Source organism: Narcine bancroftii, chromosome 6, assembly GCF_036971445.1.
Source record: "Narcine bancroftii isolate sNarBan1 chromosome 6, sNarBan1.hap1, whole genome shotgun sequence".
Lineage (NCBI taxonomy): Eukaryota > Metazoa > Chordata > Chondrichthyes > Torpediniformes > Narcinidae > Narcine > Narcine bancroftii.
Window position 1 is genome coordinate 92,914,926 of NC_091474.1, and position 19,684 is coordinate 92,934,609.

The window sequence follows — 19,684 nt, forward strand, 5'->3', positions numbered from 1 at the left end:
ATGTATTAAAGGTAAAGGTTCCATTATTGTCATGTAATACTACATTTAGAATGTAACATACATAAAATTCTTTAACTTTGTCTACCACAAGGAAGACAGTAGTCACCTCATCCTATCCCAGTCAAGACATTTCTTGTCCTTTTCCAGCACACTGCTTGGATTCTTCCTGTTGCTTCCTGCTGACTTGTAAGTCTTTAACAAGGAACCTTTCACATTCTTCTAAAAGCCCGAATTACAAAGGAGGCTTGTACGGAGTGAAATGAAGGCATGCACCAGCTCCAGACAACTTCCACATTGCTGGAAGTCTTGTTGGCAACACTTTGCTTTCACTTTGTCTTTGTGGTGGTGTTCACCATTCGCAAACACTGTCCATCATTCCATCGCTTTACCAGTAACCCCCGGTGTGGAGCAAAGATAAAGATACAAACCAATCGTTCAGGCCTGAGCCCTTCATTAAGGTATGGTGAAGGCAGGCACCTAAATGAAATGGTGAGGGGGGGGGGGGGCAGGGGGAGGAGAACAGGCACACAGGCAGGAGGTAATGGATAGATAAGGGAGGGATGGCACACCAGCAAATGGGAAGGCTCTTTGAATGGAGAGGGAAGGTGGGGGGAGAGCTGGAGGAAAGGAGACAGAGAGATAGGGAGAATGGGGAGTGGGCCAGTAGAAACCGGAGAAGTCGATGTTAATGCCGTCCAGTTGGAGAGCGACCAGATGAATTATAAGGCATTGCACCTCCAATTTATGGGTAGCCCTGGTGCAGCAATGCACGAGGCCATGGACAGACATGTTCTTATTTTTGTTTTATGTATGGGGTATGGAGGAACTATCGAAACTCCCATGCCCTGATAATCATTCTTTGAGCATTAAAGATGTGTCCAGTTTACCCAGGACATGAGAATGGACCACAGAAAGAGTGGGTGCACACACTCATGAGTAACAGATTCTGACTCCTAAAGGAGATGTCAAGAACCAGTGGCCGCGATGAGTGGGACTAGATCCATCAACCTTGCCTTCTGAGCTCTGGAGCACACATTACAACCCACACTTATGCGCACATATGGCCCACAGGACTGGACCTCTTTCTCGAATCAGCGTATTAGAGCCAAACACAAAAGGACAGTGAAATTATAAAAGACTGACAACGATCGATGGGCGGGAGCTCGACCAACTAGTCCTGAACCTACGGACAATGCCCAACCTGACAGACAGAAATTGCACCGTCCTGACAACGAGTATCCAATCCTGGGCTCCACACTCCACCAAGCTCGGTACTCATCCAACCTCTCACTTACCGTAACTACTTGAGTATAATGCAGAAAAGTTTGTACCAAAATTTGAGCTCAAAGTGGGGGGGGGGAGGGTTACATTATACACAAGATTATAATTAAGAAAATTTCTGCCAGGTTTAACAAGTCTGATACATTCTATACAACTTGAAGATGCAACCATTGAAAGCTCTGTAGGTAGTATGATGTTCGCTGGCTCATTTTCAACCACTCATTATCATCAATCGACTAACGGCAGCGCGACTTGGGTGGGCGAGGGGGGAGAGACGGCAGCGCGACTTGGGTGGCCAAGGGGGGAGAGACGGCAGCGCGACTAGGTTGGGAGGAGAGACAGCAGCGCGACTCAGGAGGGTGAGGGGGGGTCATATTATACACGGGGGGGTAAAAAGTTTTTCCCCTTTTCCCCTCAAAAATTGGGAGGGGGCGCATTATACACGAAAGGCATTATACACAAATATTTATGGTACTCCCACCGACCGCAACTGTGAACATCTATCTATCCTTTTATATTTATTGCCTCTTTTATGATCTCATGATCTCAGGCATACTGTGGATGTTTCATTTAGACCACACCACTATTCGGCCCGTCAAGTCTGCTCTGCCCTGAGCTGATCCATTCTCCCACTCAGCCTCATTCTGCCTTCTCCCCACAACTTTCGATACCCTGACATTCAAATAGCTATCAATCTTTGCCTTAAATACACCCAACAACCTGGCCTTCACAGATACTAAACTCTGGTCGTTTACAGCAAGAATTTCAGTTTATCTATGCACTGTACTTATACATATGGCAATAAACCGATATTCTCAGTTTGCTAGTGTCAATTTGCTCACTGATCAAACAGCCACAATACTTAATGTATTAAAGGTAAAGGTTCCATTATTGTCATGTAATACTACATTTAGAATGTAACATACATAAAATTCTTTAACTTTGTCTACCACAAGGAAGACAGTAGTCACCTCATCCTATCCCAATCAAGTCATTTCTTATCTTTTCCAGCACGCTGCTTGGATTCTTCCTGTCGCTTTCCGCTGACTTGTAAGTCTTTAACAAGGAACCTTTCACGTTCTTCTAAAAGCCCGAATTACAAGGGAGGCTTGTACGGAGTGAAATGAAGGCATGCACCAGCTCCGGACAACTTCCATATTGCTGGAATTCTTGTTGGCAACACTTTGTCTTCACTTTGTCTTTGTGGTGGTGTTCACCATTCGCAAACCCTGTCCATCATTCCATCGCTTTACCAGTAACCCCTGGTGTGGAGATGGATATTGAAGCCGGAAGGGGATTGAAGTACCTCAGGAAGGCTGACGTCCAATGGATGAAGGAGGAGTCGGTGAAGACTTCATTCTGAAGAATGGGAAGAAGTGGGAAGGTGCTGAACAGTAAACCCATGAACCCTCTGGTTCCACGTACGTCTCTGGAATTTGCCACAGGGAAAACAAATCTCAGAGAACAAATGAGGCCACAGCGGGACATTGGCACTACACCACAGTGATGACCTGAGATTCAATGTGATGCCGGTTCTCGTTGTTTGACCACTGCTAGGAACCTCGAGGCACCCTGCAGATACCCATTTGGGTGTTCAGGATGTGAGGCGAGGTGGACTATCTACAGCACGGTGGAGGGCAAGCCACCCATGGGGGGGAAGGGTCCTTCACCCACAGTACGGGGAGGAGGACCTTCACCCACAGCTTGGGGGAAGAGGGACGCCCCCATGGGGGAGGCGGACTCAGCACGGGGATGGAAGACCCTTCCCGACAGGAGGAGGTTCACACAAGGCACCAGGGAGGAGGACCATAACTCATAACACAGGGGAGGGGGACCAGCCACAACATAGGGGGAGGAGGATCCACCCTTAAGGGGAGGGGGGAACAGCATGGGGGAGGGGTCCAACCATGGGGAGATGGGGCTCACACACAGAAAGGAGAGGGGACCCCCCACAGGAGGGGTCTCTCACAACTGCATTGTAGTTTATTAATAATACTGAAATAGTAAACACACAGAAATGCTGGAGGAACTCAGCAGGCCTCAGCTTCAATGGTAGGTAATGATCTATATACAATTATTTCATCCAGCTCACATTATTAGCAAGCTATCTGAAATAGAGAGAATGAGCAGAGGGATAGGGGTGGAGGAGAGAGAGAGGGGGAGAGATAGGGCGATTAGAAGATGGGGTGGGGAGAGGGGGTAGAGATAGAGAGGGAGAGAGTGTGAGAGGCACCAAGAGAGAAAGAGAGGTAAACAGGTAGAGAAGAGAAAGCCAGAGAAACCGACACAAGCATGGATATAGGCCACGAGGACTAAGCGCGCACCCCATTTCGGGCAGATTCCCTCTGCACGCCTTTGGACTGACCGGGGGAGAGAGAGAGAGGTGGGTGAAGAGACACGCAGTGAAGCAACAATTACAGAACAGAATTTTCTGATGACCAAGACTGACCCTAGGGTGAGGTGGAGTGGAGATGGAATATTTCTGGCAACAGTCTTCCTGATTCACAGCAGCACACAGGGCTGTTGGATCCCATTCTGTGGAGCAGAGAGATGACAGAGCCAGAACAAATCTCGGTTTTCATGCAGGGTTACGGCACTTTTGAGTGCGATGGATTTAATTCCCATGTCTGCCCATGGTCTCCCAGTTGATCAACCTCGAGACCTTCAATGCTAAAGTTCACGTCTGGCTGGAATAACTGATCAGGCACCAATTACCACACAGGCTAAACGCAGCAAGAATTTTCTCCAGGCTCAGGCACCTCCCAGCAGCAGAGTTTAGGCGTTAAACTCTCCTGCCACAATATGATTCATCTAAAGTTTGAGTCTATTGCAGATGTAGGAACCACCTTTAAAACAGAGAGGCGGGAATGCTGGAATCAACATTCTTCCAGAGTTATGCTGCTGTAATCGTGATCTCCCAGCAATTCTAATCCCAGCCTGTCCGGCCAGTGGAGTAGTCCTCCTTCCCACTGCAGTGGTTAGCAAACTCTACGAACTCTCTCACCGACATCAGCACTGATGCTAGTTTGGGCGACTTTGCGTAGAGGCCTGCACTAGACAACAGTGTCACGGGGGGGGAACAAACCTCAGGGAGGTCTCGGCTGTTGGAATACTGCGCAAAGAGTCCTGCAGCAGCATGGAGCGACTGGTTACAGATTTAGCACCTCACTCAGTCAATGGGAACTTTGCCCATCACTGCAGATCCCAAGACAAGGCAGAAGATGAGTGGAGCTGTGGTTTGAAAATTCACCAGCGTTGCCTGATCTCCAACGGTGTCAGCAGTGAGCAGTGACTTCTCCTTTAGAAAGATCTCTGAGGATCCACCTTCAGTTGCCTCGCACCAAGGGAGTGTGTGTGCCCCCCCCCACCCCACCCCTTGGGCCAAGGAGTCCCTATGTGCAGAGTGAACAGAGAGTCGAACGGGACGGTGCCTCAGTCAAGCGTGCCGGTGGGAAGTGAAACACGCACTTTGATGCCGCATCAGGAGGCCGTGGTGTTGGCAAGGAGGCAAAGCACGCAGCAACCATCCCAAGAAAATCTGATGAATCAAAACAAAGGTGGTGAATCTGTGTAGCGTGCAGTTCCCATGCAAACAATGGATTAGTTGGCACACAGAAAACACACTCTCCAAAGATGGTATCTGAGACTCAGTTTATTTCTAAGGTGGTGACATTCACTGGAAGAAAATCCGCAGCAGGAAAGGCACTGAATGTCAGCAGGTGTTCAGGCTTGCAGCAGCACTGAGGCCTTTGTAGGGAGGGGGGGGCCTTCCTGCCTGTCTACCCCACCCTCCACTGCTAAGTAAACTGCCTGGACATGTGTCGGAGAGGGAGTGAAGGGGCCGTGTCATGTGGTGGGAGTGAAGTGGTATAACTGTGGCAGAGAACATTGGAAACAGAAAGCAAAGGCTGTTGCTGGAATTCTGGGTGGTGTCAAGAGACATGGAGGGGGTCTCCTGAGTTTGGTTGGTCTCGGGCTGCGGTGCCATCGATCCCGTTCACTTTGAAAGGCCTGGCCATTTTCTTCCCCCCCACCCCGCCTGAGACCATTGTTTTGAAGCACACATTGGTGGATCGCACAATTGCAAACTCAGGGGAAGTTGCGGATCAATAAAGTTACGGGAGGAGACTGTCACCAGGATGAGGTTTTCACCAAGATGGCACCCCAGAGTGAAAAGCTGTCATCTTCTAGCAACAGCCTTGGAACACAGAGTGCACTCAGACGTAGGACAGACAGACAGTACTAGCTACGGCACAGTCTAGAAACACTGCAGCAATCAAAGGTTCTGGCTCCAACAGGATCCTGCTGACAGAGATAGACCTGCTCTCTGTACTTGATAAAATACCGCTTCAATATTTGACTCCTGGTCTTGCTAATTTCCAACAACTGACCCACTACTGTAACTCAGATGTCTCTGGAAGTCTTGCCGTTAAATGAATGGTGCAAAATATCACACTGGAACAAGTTAATGGATGAACCATGTTCAGCAGCCCAAGGGAACTCCATATTCACAAAACACAACTATAAATCAGACACCAGGCCCCTCTCACCCAGTAACCCAGGGAGAGCTCCGTTCTGCACTACATTCAAGGAGATGGACCCCAGCTCTGGAGGAATTAGGTGATCACTGGATCTCTTCAAACAGGTCCTTGCAAGGGCGGGAAAGAGAGATCAAAGCTGTCTGGCCAATGGAGAAGCTGGTGAAACTGCAGTAGGCACTCTCCACACAGCACCGATGCTTGTTCTGGGTATGAGGTGTGGAGACCTGCCTTCAGCAACAATGAGAATGGGATCATACCTGGGGAAGTCTCAGCTGTTGCAATGTTGGATTCCCCCTAGAGAGACAAAATACAGTGCCGGGGGATCTACACACGGTGATATGGAGCATACGCACAGCACCCACAGCCTACCCTCTAAATGGGGTACTCGGGCTGCTGCCAGGTCTCTTGCAACCCCTTCCAGACACTGCGCCTGTCAACAACAGGTAAGGTGCTGCAGCGACGGAGGGGGTGTCCCCACAGGAAGGAGGGAGAGGCGAAAAGGAACGGCATAAAGAAGCTTGGAGGGCCACTGGCTGCTCTGAACACCCAGAGGAGGCAGAGCAAGGCTCTGTGTCAGTGGTGAACACTGAAGTTTCTCCAGGGCACTGAGGCACGTGTGCTTGATGTACCAGTGAGTGGTTGCTGGGGGAGTGGGGGTGGGGGGGGGGGAGGACTCCACCCCGTTTCACTCTGAAGGAGCAAGTTCAACAACGGCTGAATTCACTGGAAGCAGAGTGATGCAGCAGGGATGTCCCATTTTGCGGTGTATTCCAACATCCCCATCAAGTCCCCCCCTCACTGATTCTACCAATACAAACTGCTGGAGGAACTCAGCAGGTCGGGAAGCGCCCTTTTTTAAAAAAAATCAAGCATCTCCCTGTTCTTATAGGCTTATAACAGTAATTACCCTTTCACTTCCCGCAGATGCTGTGTGAGCTGCTGAGTTCCTCCAACACGCGGGTGTAATGCATTTGCAGAGGGAGGGGTGTCTCCAGTACAGGGGGCCATGGAGTTACAGGGAGAGGTTGCTTTAGCCAGGTCTTTGTTCCCTGCAGTGTATGGGGTTGAGGGGTGACCTTATCAAGGTTCATAAAGCCATGAGAGGGATGGTCCTTTTCCCAAGGTAGGTGATTCTAGAACCAGAGGGTTTAGATGAAAGGGAAGAGATTTAAGATGAACGTCAGGGCAATATTCTCACTCAGGGGTAGTCTGTATGTGGAATGAGCTGCCAGGGGAAACGGTAGAAGTGGGCACAACTCCAAGATTTATGGATGGAAAGGGTCCAAATGCAGGCAAACAAGACTAGTCCAGAAAGCCAGCTTGGATGGCATGGATAAGCTTCTCCTAAATGGACAGTCGGTTGATGAGTGAGAGAGTGAGCAACTCATGTCAGCCAGTTCAACCTCCAACTGGCTCGGATGGGGAGAAGACCGGAGCCTCGGCGGTCACAGGGTACGCGTGCAGCCTCATCAGTCGCTGCAGCCAAGGTCGAGGGTCACACCTGGGTTACTGGACCGACGAGGCAGAACACCCATCAGCTGGAGCTCGCGCCACATCCCCGCCCTCGTGGCCCATAAAGCACAGTGAAGGGCCAGCCCCCTCAATGTAGGGTGCCGGGCCTGTTGGAATTGTGCACAACCTCGCTGGCCTCGAGCACTGCCTTCAGGCCGGGCACTGGAGAATCTCAGCATTGGAACTGAAATTCCCTGATTCTTTTCAGTTACTCCTTGAATGTATGTCTGAACAAATTAAAACAGGGTTACTCTGAGCTGCGTGAATTGGACTGGCCTGCAAGATGTCACATCTAGATATAAAATCTCAAAGAAGCCCCCCAGGTTCCTGGTCCTGGACAACTTCATTAACGGGCTAGGATTCCAGCTTGTGACTGACAACCCCCCCACCAACCACCCACTTCCCAACTCCAGACTTAATGCAGCTGCTTCTGTAGTTCCCAATTTTTAAAATATTCTTGCCAAACAGCTTCAGCAAACACACTTTTCTAGTCACTGGAAGGGATGGCCTAGTTCAAGCTTTCCTCAGTCACCCGAGCTGCTCAGGGTGGGTAGCTCTGCTGCTGCTTTTCACCCCTGCCTCGACCTACACCACAGCACTTGACCAATTTAACAGGGAGATAACGTTTCCATCATTCCACCACCACCCCCCCCCACCCCCAGCCCCCCCACCACCTACCCCTGCAGTAATAGCTGAAGACTTTTCCAAACCTGGGGCAGTTTAGAAAAGGACTAGATTCTACTGCGGGCAACGCTTCAAGTTTGAAACACAAAAGCCAAGAAATGGTAAGATATAGCCAACAGAAGAGGTACTGCAAAAGCCAGCGTTATTCAAGGCAGGAAAAAGACAAAACTACAGAGAGAGAGACAACGGCTGCGGAAAGGAAAGGTGATAAAGTTAAGATGACAGCTTATTTCATGCTGATTTTAGTTCACAACTATTTTAGAGGCAGGTAAAGCCATATTTTCTTTCTCAGCCACTGCAGTTAGAGGCAGGTCCCACACAGAGAGGGCTCCAGCTTAATCTCATCAGAGTCTGCTTGCAGTTTTAACATAGGGAAATAACGGTCTCCCATGAGGAAAGGTAGGTTGACTTGTTAATGCAGACTGGATCATCACGTGGGATCATGGGGCAGCAAGTGCATCACAGCAAACATTAGACACCCACTCCTCACCAACATGCACAGAGAAGCGGACTGTTAAAGCATCAGAGAGAGAAAAAATGTCAGAGCCGCACATGGACATGCTTCAGGAAAGCAAACCGTGCCCGAGACCAGAGGAGAAGCTTGTGCAGAAAGCACCCGGAGTGCGAGAGGGAGTAAAGGGAAGTTTCCTCCCCCCCCCACCACACATGCTTGGGGGTGGAATTGGAGTCTCGAAGAGTTGGCTCCAATCCCCAAACCCATCACCTCGCCTTTAAACTGAGGATTAAACTGCAAGAACTGCCTCCAAGTCAGCGCACATGGTTTCTGGGGCCACATCTGGCCAGTCGCATTACATTATACTGGTCTCCCAAAGCTAATGTCTAATCCTCCAAGGTAACCGTTTAATTGTATTCGCTGGATTCCACACCAAAGCCCGCAGCCAATTTAAATCTTGCCCCTACACCGAAACAGACTTGGTGGCAATCCTTTCTTGGAAGAAATGTCACTAGGATCAGGGGGTTGGGGTGAGGGAAATGGGATGGCCAGGGAGTTTAGCCCTTTTTTTTTAATCTCAGAAAGATTGGCCGGCTTTCTCGGACTGCGGTCGCCTTCTCAAGAAGGGGGGAAACTAAGGGGGAGCCTTCAAGTGGCGCCAAGATGCTTGAAACAGATGTTTAAGGAGATTCGCCCTCAGCTGCCACCTTCCAAAGCCCGTGCAGAAAATGGGGTTGCAGAGTAACAACGGGAACACAGACTCGACGACAGGAAAGCAAGACCACACGGATGGGAGGAACACAGCTCGGTGACACACAAAACCCAATCCCCTGCTCCCCGAGCATCGAGTCAACAGTATATGAATGGGGCAACATGGCACACACAAACATGCATGGTCTTGAATGGAAACCTCAGACAGACAAGAAGACCCAGGCTGAGTGGCTTTTCATGCTGGGTCTGCGTAGAGAGGTGTTGTGGACACATGACCCTTGCCTGTGCCCATACACATCCCAGGAAGTCACAGTCATCACCTTTGATCCATGAGTTTGTAACAATTGTTTTCACACAAAAAAGTGCAAAATGTGACAGATTTTGAGTTTGTTAACCCATTCTAAAAATACGTGGATTTACTTAGCAGTGGAGAATGGACTTTAAGTAATGGAAAATACAAGCAAATTAGATCACTGAGAATCATTGCTTCACAGGTGAGCAATGCATTGCTTGACAATGAAAAAATTAGTGATCGATGGTTAAACAGATCAGTGCCACCTCGTTGTTGATAAATAGAGCCCATCTAGGGCGGAGGGTGTCAGTAGGATGAAGGAATTAGATGGCAAGGGCTTTAGGCAATGGAGTGATCGATGATGACATGGAGGCAGGAGGAAAGTCACACGTGGGAGAGGTCAGCACGTGCGCCACTCCCGCAAACACGCACAAGGCATCGCTGACTCACACCATGCAAGGCGTGCAGTGAGTATCTTCGCCAGCCGCTGGGCATAGGGCCCAGCACGGGAGCATCCAGCAGAAATTGGGTTAGTCGGTGGTTTGGGGAAGGAACAGCCCGTTGCAGGTTGGATACTTTCCCTATGTCACAACCAGACAAGCAGTTTACCTGGAGGCCTCTCTTTGTTTCAGTTGTTGCCATGGAACACAATCTTCCCGAACATATTATTTGCACAATTCTCAGGAAGTCTATTTGCCCGCGTGTCACACCTTCGTCCGTGTTATGAAAATCTAACCAGGATTTAAAGAGGCCTACTTCCATCTAGGCAGTTTATCCAAGATTGTTCCTAGTTATCTGTCCTTGGACAGAGACTCTTCTGTTGACAGGATTGAATTTAAATGTGGTCCCACAATTTGACTGCAATCCTTTTTAGTGCTTTGTTGATAATCATGACCTGTCAAAGATTGGTGTCTATGAAGTATGCTCACCTAGTCCATCGCTATTAAAGACTCCTATCGCCAGGGACGTGCACAGGTTCTCTAAACTCTAACTTGGCCGAGCAAATACATACTGGACATGTTACGAATATGGCTTCACAACTCAAAAGGTCAATTTGATGTTTAACTCACGTTCAATACTGACAGAAAGGCCATAATTGTGCATGAATCGCGAAAGATTGGTTTGCAGGCGCAAGAGGTTAGCGACGAGGCCAGTGGCCTTCGTTGCAAGAGGGATTGCATTTAAGACAGGGAGATTCTGCTGAAACTGTACTGGTGAGACCGCACCCAGAGTACTGCATGCAGTCTGGACTCCTTTCTTGAGTAAATAGAGGCTTTGGAGGCAATGCAGAGGAGGTTCACCAGATAAGGGGGCTAGCCTATGAGGAGAGATTGTGTCGCTTAGGACTACACCCACTGTAATTCAGAAGAATGAGAGGGGATCTTAAAGAAACGTACATGATTTACGAAACAAATAAAGAAGATGGAGGTGAGAAAGTTGTTTCCACAAGTAGGTGAGAATAGAACTAGGGGGCATAGCCTCAAGATTCAGGGGAATAGGTTTAGCAGACGAGGAGGAACTGCTTTTCCCAGAGAGCAGTGAATCTGCAAAATTCTCTGCTCAAAGAAGCAGTAATCCCGTGCTATCTGTAAAGAGTTTGTCTGTTCTCCCCGTGTCTGCGTGGGTTTTCCCCGGGAGCTCAGGTTTCCACCCACCATTCGAAACGTACCAGGGTGTAGGTTAATGGGGTGTGAATTGGGCTGCACAGACTCGTGGGCTAAAATGACCTGTTAATGTGCTACACATCTCAATGTAAAAACTTTTTAAAAAGTTATTAGTAAACGGTAGGTAGGTGGAGCTGAGTCCACGGCCAGATCAGCCATATTGAATGGCAGAGCAGCCTTGACGGGCCAGATGGCCAACTCCTGCTCCTTGTTCTTAAGTTTCCAAGGTAGAAGCTGACTTCACAATTGGGATAAGCCGCAGAATTCTGCTCACTTCATTAACTGCCCTACTGAGAAGTCAAATCAGTTTAAAGGTTTTGGACAAAGTTTATTTTTCTATATTTCTAGGCAAGTTGATTTTATTTTGGTTTAACATGTTTTTTTTTTTAAAGAGAAGAAAATGTCCCTGCATAAATGCAAATGTGTTAGCCTGTGAGATGGGAAGGGAAGCTCTCTGTGTGGCAGGGCGCAGAGCTACACCACCGTTATATTTAGGTCTTAACCCTTCATTCCACTGAGCTCACAGTTTTTCTGCTGCCTACAATCATTCAGAATCTGTTCAGAATGTATCAGTGAAAGCCTGAAGCCATTCCCAATCTGAGCTGGGTCAACTTTTTACATCAAAAATCACTGCTAACTCCAAAGTTTGAAGCGGAATGAGCTTCAAATAAATTTGAAAGGCATTTGAGGTGGTGGACTGGTCAACAGGCACAAGGCCACTGAGAAACAGATCCCCTCTCATCACCCAACTTCGCTCACTCTTGGCCCAGGCTGTGTTCCCCCTCAACCTGTCTGAAAATGTCACGGATTCTCCGCTCCATCGGAATCCTCTGGTGCCTGTCACCTTGCCTCCTCACCCCCTCGCCTCATGCTCGATGACAGAGGACTCCAGTGACTCCCAGGAGAGATCTGACCTTCCTGAGCTTAAGGCAGAAGTCCTAACGTCTGAGTTTAAACTGCGAAATGCCACCCTACTGACTAAAGGGCCAAAGCTTTGCCGAGCCTCAATGACAATACAGGAATATCCCGCTTTACGAAACTAGAGTGTTAATATGAAACCTTTCGGAAGCCGAAATGGTGTAAAGCGAACACCCACTCATTACTATTGGAGGCTATTTTTGTAAAAGCAAAAAAAAAAACCACCCTTCAAATCCTTTCGTAAAAGCGAACACCGGTTCCTTTGTAAAAGTGAATTTTCGTAAAGCGATTATTCGTAAAACGGGGTATACCTGTATTTCAGTTACAAAGTTCACAACGTGGACCTGAGGTAAAAATAGAACCTCATTTGTGGTGTGTATCCTGTTGAATGTTTGAATATCTGCCCCCTTAAATAATCTATCACTGAGTTCACCATTCACCACCCAGGAACTGCTTCTTTGAAGCAGCCTTGAAATCATTAAGCAATTGAACTGTCCGACTCAAACAAGGGGATTGTGGTCGAAATGGAGGGACTCACTAATCTAGCGAGCTGCACAGAGAAAAATAAAATTGGAAGAGGATCTAATTTCATTTTTGAATTCGATTTTTGTTTTATTTCAGAGAAAATAAGTGCTGCTATATACAGAGAACTTGCAAACCAAAAGGAGTCAAGCAGAGAATACAGAAACCAGATAATCACATCATGCCTTTCACCAAACATCCTACGTCTCCAGCTCATGTCCACTCCCAATGAGTTGACTGAAATCATTCACATCCAACAACTGAACCCAGACTGAAAGACAAGTGGGGTAATGGGAAGCTGTAGATGTGGTTCAAACACTGACATCCAGTTGCTCCACATTACCACAGTGTCATTCCCCATGCATAACACACCCCACCTGCATTCTGCAGTTTCACCTACTTCTTGGAATATGGTGTGCTCTGTATATTTGGGTGAACTACATTGCTTTCTGCTTCTTGAATCAGGAATCGAGAGCAGAGCAGACCAGCAGCAGGTCCTGTGGTGACCTGAGACCGGCATGGGTGCCAGATTTTTGCCTCAGTACTGTGAGCTGGGCTAGGTGGGCGGGCATCGGGGCTGTGGAGGTGAAACAACTTCTCGGCAGCTCTGCCCTGCAAAGGTGCACGGAACTGAGCCCAAGGAACTCTTGCCGCAGTAGAACGTTCCACTGGCAAGGCTGGTGATAAAGAAAGGCCAATTGGATGGGCTGATGGGGTACCTGGGCTCAAGAATGGGAAGCAACGGAAAAAGGTCCTCTGCAAAAATCACAGTGGGGTGTGTCACAATCACCACAGCCACTCCATCCCTTTTCAATCCATCACTTCCAGGGCAGTCGAACTACATTCGACCCATCACCTCCAGAAATTAAATATTCAATGGAGATCTCGTAACTTCCCCTTTCTGAAGGAATGCTCACACATCACAGGTTTTGAAAACTATCTTCACCTTATTTAATTTTCACAAAGCCAGCATATATATTCATCTAAGTCCAATGTGCAAAAGCCCTTGATGTGTTGGGACCTTGGTTAAATTTGCCAATGTGTTTTTTGGGTCGGGGTTGGAGGGCCACGCCTCGAAGTCACACTCTGTGTTTCGAACACGCCCATTACCCAGTCTTACCCTTCTCATCTGAATGCACTCGGAAACCCTGAATAAGCCCTGTCATGAGGCACCGCTTTGTCAAGAGAGAAACAAAGCGAGAGCAGGTTAATTATTTCACTAAAATGTGACAAGAATACTCGCCAGTGTTGAGTCTGACCTTTGGAAAGAAACAGCCAAATGTGAGCCCTGAATTTTCAACTATTTAACCAAATGAGCAGGACTTGCTTTGCTAAGAGGTTAAACACAGAGGCATTGTAAGTGGAGGGCAGTGGTGATGTTACTTGGCTAACTGGAAAGCTGAGCCACAGCCGGAAAATTTTAAAGTCTTTAGCTAATTTAATCCTGAATAAAATGTTACTGTCAATAATGGTGGTGCTTTGGAGGCCTTTTGGGACTGGTGGGTACAGTAGTGGGGGTGGGGGGGGGGGGGGGGGGGAATGCATTCTGGACAAGGTATTTTAATTTGATGTGCATTGGTAATAATGTTATAAATACAAAAAATGTTACACTATCCACATCTAGATGTGGTTCAGTAATCGGGTTGGTAAGTTACTGTGATTAGGTACGATGAACTAAACGGATTTGTCACCAAGCAAGTCTGCATACACAAAAGTGCTGGAGAAACTCAGCAGGTCACGCAGCATCAACGGATCCAGCTCGTTTCTGTCACCAAAATCAGATACTATTTATTGTCATGTAATAAAACAGAAATGTATTATGACATGAAATTGCCTTCAGTCGATAAAAATTCTCCATCAGCATTGCCCGACGCCCCTTCCAACCAAAGGAAGCAAATCATGTATTGTCTACTCAATGAGCTCGTCAGATGCCGCGCATTATTCTAAACCCCAGGCCAATCATTCTCCATATTTTCCTCCTGGGTCTCCCCTCCCCACCCCGTTATCTGACTTGTGTGAAACCGACTGTGTTATGCAAGCATTCCTTCAGTGCTGGGCGGCCCTGTCGCTCACACATCCTTTCATTCTGCACTCTCACAAATACAAGGAGGCCAACAGCTTTAATAATTCCCTAACACTTCTTCGAAAGGACTCGAGAGATAATAGAAGCTGACTCTTTATAGAGAAACAGGACTTTTAACATTTTATTGTCAGTCACTTTCATACATTGGGAAGTAGGGTCACTGGATGACAACACAGAGGATACAAGCACTTTCTTTAACTTGTTTTCAGAAGATTTGATGTTCTCAAGCTACTATTTTTTTTATAAGAGTCACTATGACAGAGATCTGCCCTTATTACTAGTTTAGTAATTCTAACTGAAAGTGTCTGATTACAGGCGGGCAGTTTAACCTTTAATATTAAGGATCTGTGCAGACAGACCATGATGCCAATTGCGTAATTTGGCAAACCGTGGACCTTTTACTTCATGTTCAAACTTTTCCCTGTGGCGTAGAGAAAGAGAGAAAAGAGAGGAGGAGAAGAGTAAGGGACGAGGGATAAATGGCCTTCACCTCCTCACCTTATAACACACAAACCAATCAAAGCACAAGACAAGGCTTACAAAATCATTTTACGTCCTTAAAGCTGGCAACCCTTTAAACAGCCTCGATATTTCTGGGTTAAAAAAACAGGAACTACACACAAAACCAGAACAAACCACCCCCCTCCCCCTCAATTAGTGGACAGGAAGCACTCGCTGGGGAGGGGGGGAAGGTCAGTGTTATTTCAAAAATGTGTGATGGTGCTAAGTTTCCTGTAACGTGGAAGGTGAGCTCGCTGAATTATGCCTCGCTATCGTCCACACACGCACCCAGAGTTGGTTGCATTGTAAGGGAGATGCTAAGTCTTTCCCATCACTTTCGAGATTAACTAGTGGTGATCTGACTCACCCCACCTTTCTGTGATCAACTGTTGCTGAGGGCTGTGCGTAGTGTCACTGCGGTCGGCAGGGAAGTGTTTTGGGGTGTGTGATGGGAAGGCCAGGAAGCTGCTGCTGCCAGAAGCCTACCTTGATCTCTTCATGGCTTCTTCATCTGGATCTTGCACTGCAACACAGAAGACACACGTCAGCGACATCGCCCAACTGCTCTACCGTCTCACATCCACAGGGCTCCAAGTTAAGTGGGGGGAGGGGAGGCTGCTGACCTACAGGGAGTTGAGCACGGGGACCGGGAGCTCGGCTGTCTTTTCAACACTTCGCTCCACTGAGAGGTAGGACCAGTCGTTGGCCACAGCCGGGGGATGGAAGAGGTGGACCCTCGATTAGAGCTATGGGAGATGTCTGTCAATAGTTTTGATTCCAGACAGAGAGAGAGAAAGGGAGAGCATTGCAAGAGGTCAGGGTGAAAGTTAGCAGCAAAGTGGGCAGAGCAGATGGCTGCAGGAGGCAGAATATTTTGCAATATGTGTATTGCAGAAGTTCATCCGTGGCTCGTTTTGGAACTGACCAGCTGGCTTTCCCGAAATTGCAGGAAGCAATCCCAACACTACCTTGGTGAGCTCAACTCAAATCCAAGAGGATAACCGGATCGTGACTCCTTGTCACATCAGGGATACGCAACTATTGTACCCTTAGGCCTGGGTCCCACTGAAGCTTGGATCCAGCAGATTGTCACCGGGTGAACAGTGCCATTGGGAGCAAGTCTGGATTCCGGTTTACAAAGAAGAACAAGGCAACTGAAGGCACTAATGAAGGATTTCCGATATATTGGAAAAGAAAAATATTGCATCGGACTTATAAATGTGGGTTTTACCCTTGCAGTTTTGAGGGTAGATCAATTTTCCAGGAGACCGGACTGATTTTGAATTGCAGCAAACATTTTTTAAAAAATGAAAGTGCATTTTCAGATTATCACACTGAATTCAGAACGTAATTCACTGCCAATTGTTAACTTGGAGACCTGCGGATGGTAAAAATGGTGCTGTGAGGGGTGGGAAAGGAGAATTTTTTGTTAGAATCATTTTGTCAACATCTCTTTTTCTTTAAATTCTGACAGACTTCAGATGTGTAAAAAAACCTCTTTTATTGGAGAGGCTTTCAGAATTTTGACAGCAAATTGGGCTGCCATGCTCGCACTAGTCCAATTCTTCCATTTGTTTTCTCCTTGATGCCGGTTCACCTGTGCGCCATCTGCCCACAGCAAGGACGGACCGTCTGCAGTGTCATCTGGCCACTACAGACAGGCTGAGCCTCACCTTCTGCTGTGCATCAGGACGGAGAAGTCTGGGTGGACACAGAATGGGCTTTTGTCGACGTCGGCAAGTCCACTTCACTAGAGGCAACTCCTCGCTAATTCCTGTTTGACAGGAGGGTTGCAACCTTGCGCAGGTGTCAACACTGCGTTCCCCGGGTCTGTGTATTCTCTGGAACACATTCCAGTAAGATTTCCTTGTGTAGGAAGAAGCTATGAATTGGCACTTCTACTTCATGCAATAAACATTTCCATGCTTCTTTGGAGGAGAATTCCAGTGGAGAGGGAAGCTCGGGCAAAGTAAGATGCACTGCCTCAAAAACACCCCTTGTCAGGGTGAGGTCACCGGCAAAGCTTCCTCGGGACTGGCAAACCAAAAGCCCACGGACAGGAGCAGAGCAGAGTTCCCCCTTTTCTGTCCCGTGAAGCCCCTCGGAATGAGACACAGGTCAGCTGCAGAGCAAAGCTTCCCCTCCTCTGTGTCAAAGCCAGTCGCAAAGCCACACCTTCCGCCGCATCATCGGTGAGCCTGCGCCCACGGATAATCCGTCAGCTCCCCAGCTGAAACAGTGCCGACTTCCGCTTCCTCGGTCTTGAGCTAGGTCTAGCCACACGTCTCATTATTGGAAGGGCTAATTGAGTGCACCTCTCCCCACTAATTCAACACGGAGGCAGCTCGGCAATACTTACGGAATTCCGTTCCGGTCATCTGAGCAAGGACTCGGAAAGATTTGGACTGCAGATTAGCAGCCCTGCGGGTCCACTCATCTACTTCTTGCTGTTGAGTCTGTTGGGGCTTGTTAGTGTTACGGACGACAGCCTGGTAAACTGCAGAAGTATTGTCGACAAGCGCATCTTTAACATGAAGATTACTGCAATAACAGAGAGAGTCACGGTTTACAACAACACATCCTGCCCCCTCAGCTCGACGAGGCTCTCGCCGTTGCTCATTGCTGGGATTCCACAGCTGGAGGCAAGGCGTTGAACAACCCACCCCCTCTGGACAACAACCCCGGAGGATCTGCAGATCTCGACTTTTTTTGAAAGCGGACTCGGTACCCTGGCACCTGCTCCCTCCAGCCAGTTTTCCACCAAGGGCTCCGCTCAATCGGTGATGCCAGGGCCGCGGCGGTGGCCTGACGTAGCTGTGCCCAGTTTACACCACCGCCGCCGGCCGGTGATGCGGTACCTGACAATGAATCGCCACCGCATGTGCCAGTTCAGACTTTTCCACCAGCCTTTGCATTGGTAAAGTGACAGAACCATAGCACATTACTGCACAGGAGCAGGTCTTTTGGCCCTTCTAGTCCGTGCCCATCCATTTTTCTGCCTAGTCCCACTGACCTGCATAGCCCTCCCATTCATGTACCCGTCCAAGCTCCTCTGAAACGTTAAATTGAGCCCGCATTCACCATTTCAGGTGGCAGCTCGTTCCACCCTCGCTGTGTGAACAAGTTCCCCCTAAACTTTTCCCCTTTCACCCTTAACCCATGTCTTTTGGTTTGTATCTCCCCCAGGAAGGAACAAATAAGAATGATAAAAGGAATCAAATATTCCAGTCGCTGAAACTCGGTGAGCTTTGCATCATCGAGCTTGTTCCCGGTGTCCCAGGCCTGGATTTGTAGTTTGACCATTCAGGAATTAAACAAATAACTATGTCCAGCTCTCAAAGAGGATTCACCAACCTTTATTCCCACTCTGCCCACAGTTCACTGTTCAAACAGTAAAATACGTTAGCCTTTCTGGAGGGAGCTGCTTCTTTCCCAGAATTACAGGAGGATCTCCACACCTTTCGGCAAGGAGAGAGGAAACCCAAATAAAAAATTTTGGTTCTTCCTTCCTTCCACAAAGTTTGGAGGGAATTTATATAGTCCTTTATATAGTCCCAAAAATTCCAATTCTTCTTTGAAACAAGATAGCAAGAAAGGGAATCATGAATTTTTCTTTCTTTTTACCTACCATTTGTACATACTTGTGTCACATCTGTGCATCAACCAATCTGCCGTACAATTCTGTGGTGAACCTTTTTGCTTCATCACCTGGTGAACAGCTCCAAAGGCCGACAAAGGGCTAGAGAAGGCTTCCATTGTCTCTGCATTGTGACCTCTTGGGTTCTGCTCTGGCAGAGGTTGGGGCAAGCGGGTTTACCCAACACAGGCAGGGTGACGAACCGGGTGCACTGCGGTGTATCAGCTGACTTGAGAGGAAACCAAGAGTTGGTTCCTTTAATGGACTGTCACCTTCACAAAACCAGTACTCGTGGACAATCTCAGAGTAGAGGGAATCTGCTGTTAGGGCAGAGTTCCAAAGGAACCCCAAAGGAATGAACCACTGTCAGGATTGTTGAGGATGCTGAGAGAGCACTGATCTCCAAGGTACCATTGCCACCTGCCACTCACCACAGGTGCAAACAAACAGGCAAGACCCCACCCACGCCCAGAGTCCAGAAACTGCACTGACTGCAGGCCACCACCTCCCCAGTCACTGCAAGAAAGTTGTGCCACTCCGTCCAGAGTTGGGAGCTGGAAACTGCGCGAGCCTTCTGCGCCATTCATCAGAACTGCAGCTGATCTCGCACCCATCAATTCCTGCACAAGACTGAAAATCCCTCCACTCTCTTGCTTGGAATTTGTCTGCTTGCCACACTATCTCCAAAGATGGGCTAACCAACGAGCAAGGAGCACAGTCGCTGCCTCATAACTTTGCGCCATTCTGATCTCGCTACACGCTTGGATCAGGCCCAGGTCCAAAGAGGCTTCAATGCACAGATCAATAAATGGAACCTCCCAGTGGTTTCATTTCACCAAAGGAGGCAAAATATTAATCATTCATAGATGTCAGCACAAGAGCAA

The 19,684-nt window shown here is 48.2% G+C and overlaps 1 protein-coding gene across 6 annotated transcripts in view; it reads right to left on the minus strand.

Annotated features, from left to right (window-relative positions):
* The window catches only part of LOC138736363 (LIM domain-binding protein 3-like), a 163,925-nt gene that overhangs the window by 60,528 nt on the left and 83,713 nt on the right, over positions 1-19,684 (minus strand). For 2 of the 6 annotated variants that reach the window (XM_069885748.1, XM_069885747.1), the window contains 3 exons: positions 17,523-17,704; positions 15,650-15,686; positions 12,644-15,083 (listed from right to left, as the gene is read on the minus strand). The exons of 2 other annotated variants lie outside the window; for them this stretch is intronic. In XM_069885748.1, coding sequence (XP_069741849.1) covers positions 14,987-15,083; positions 15,650-15,686; positions 17,523-17,704 — 316 coding nt within the window. In that variant the 3' untranslated portion in view covers positions 12,644-14,986. Of the gene's footprint in view, positions 1-12,643; positions 15,084-15,649; positions 15,687-17,522; positions 17,705-19,684 lie in introns of those variants that run through there. 2 more of the 6 variants (XM_069885744.1, XM_069885743.1) reach the window with 1 other exon arrangement.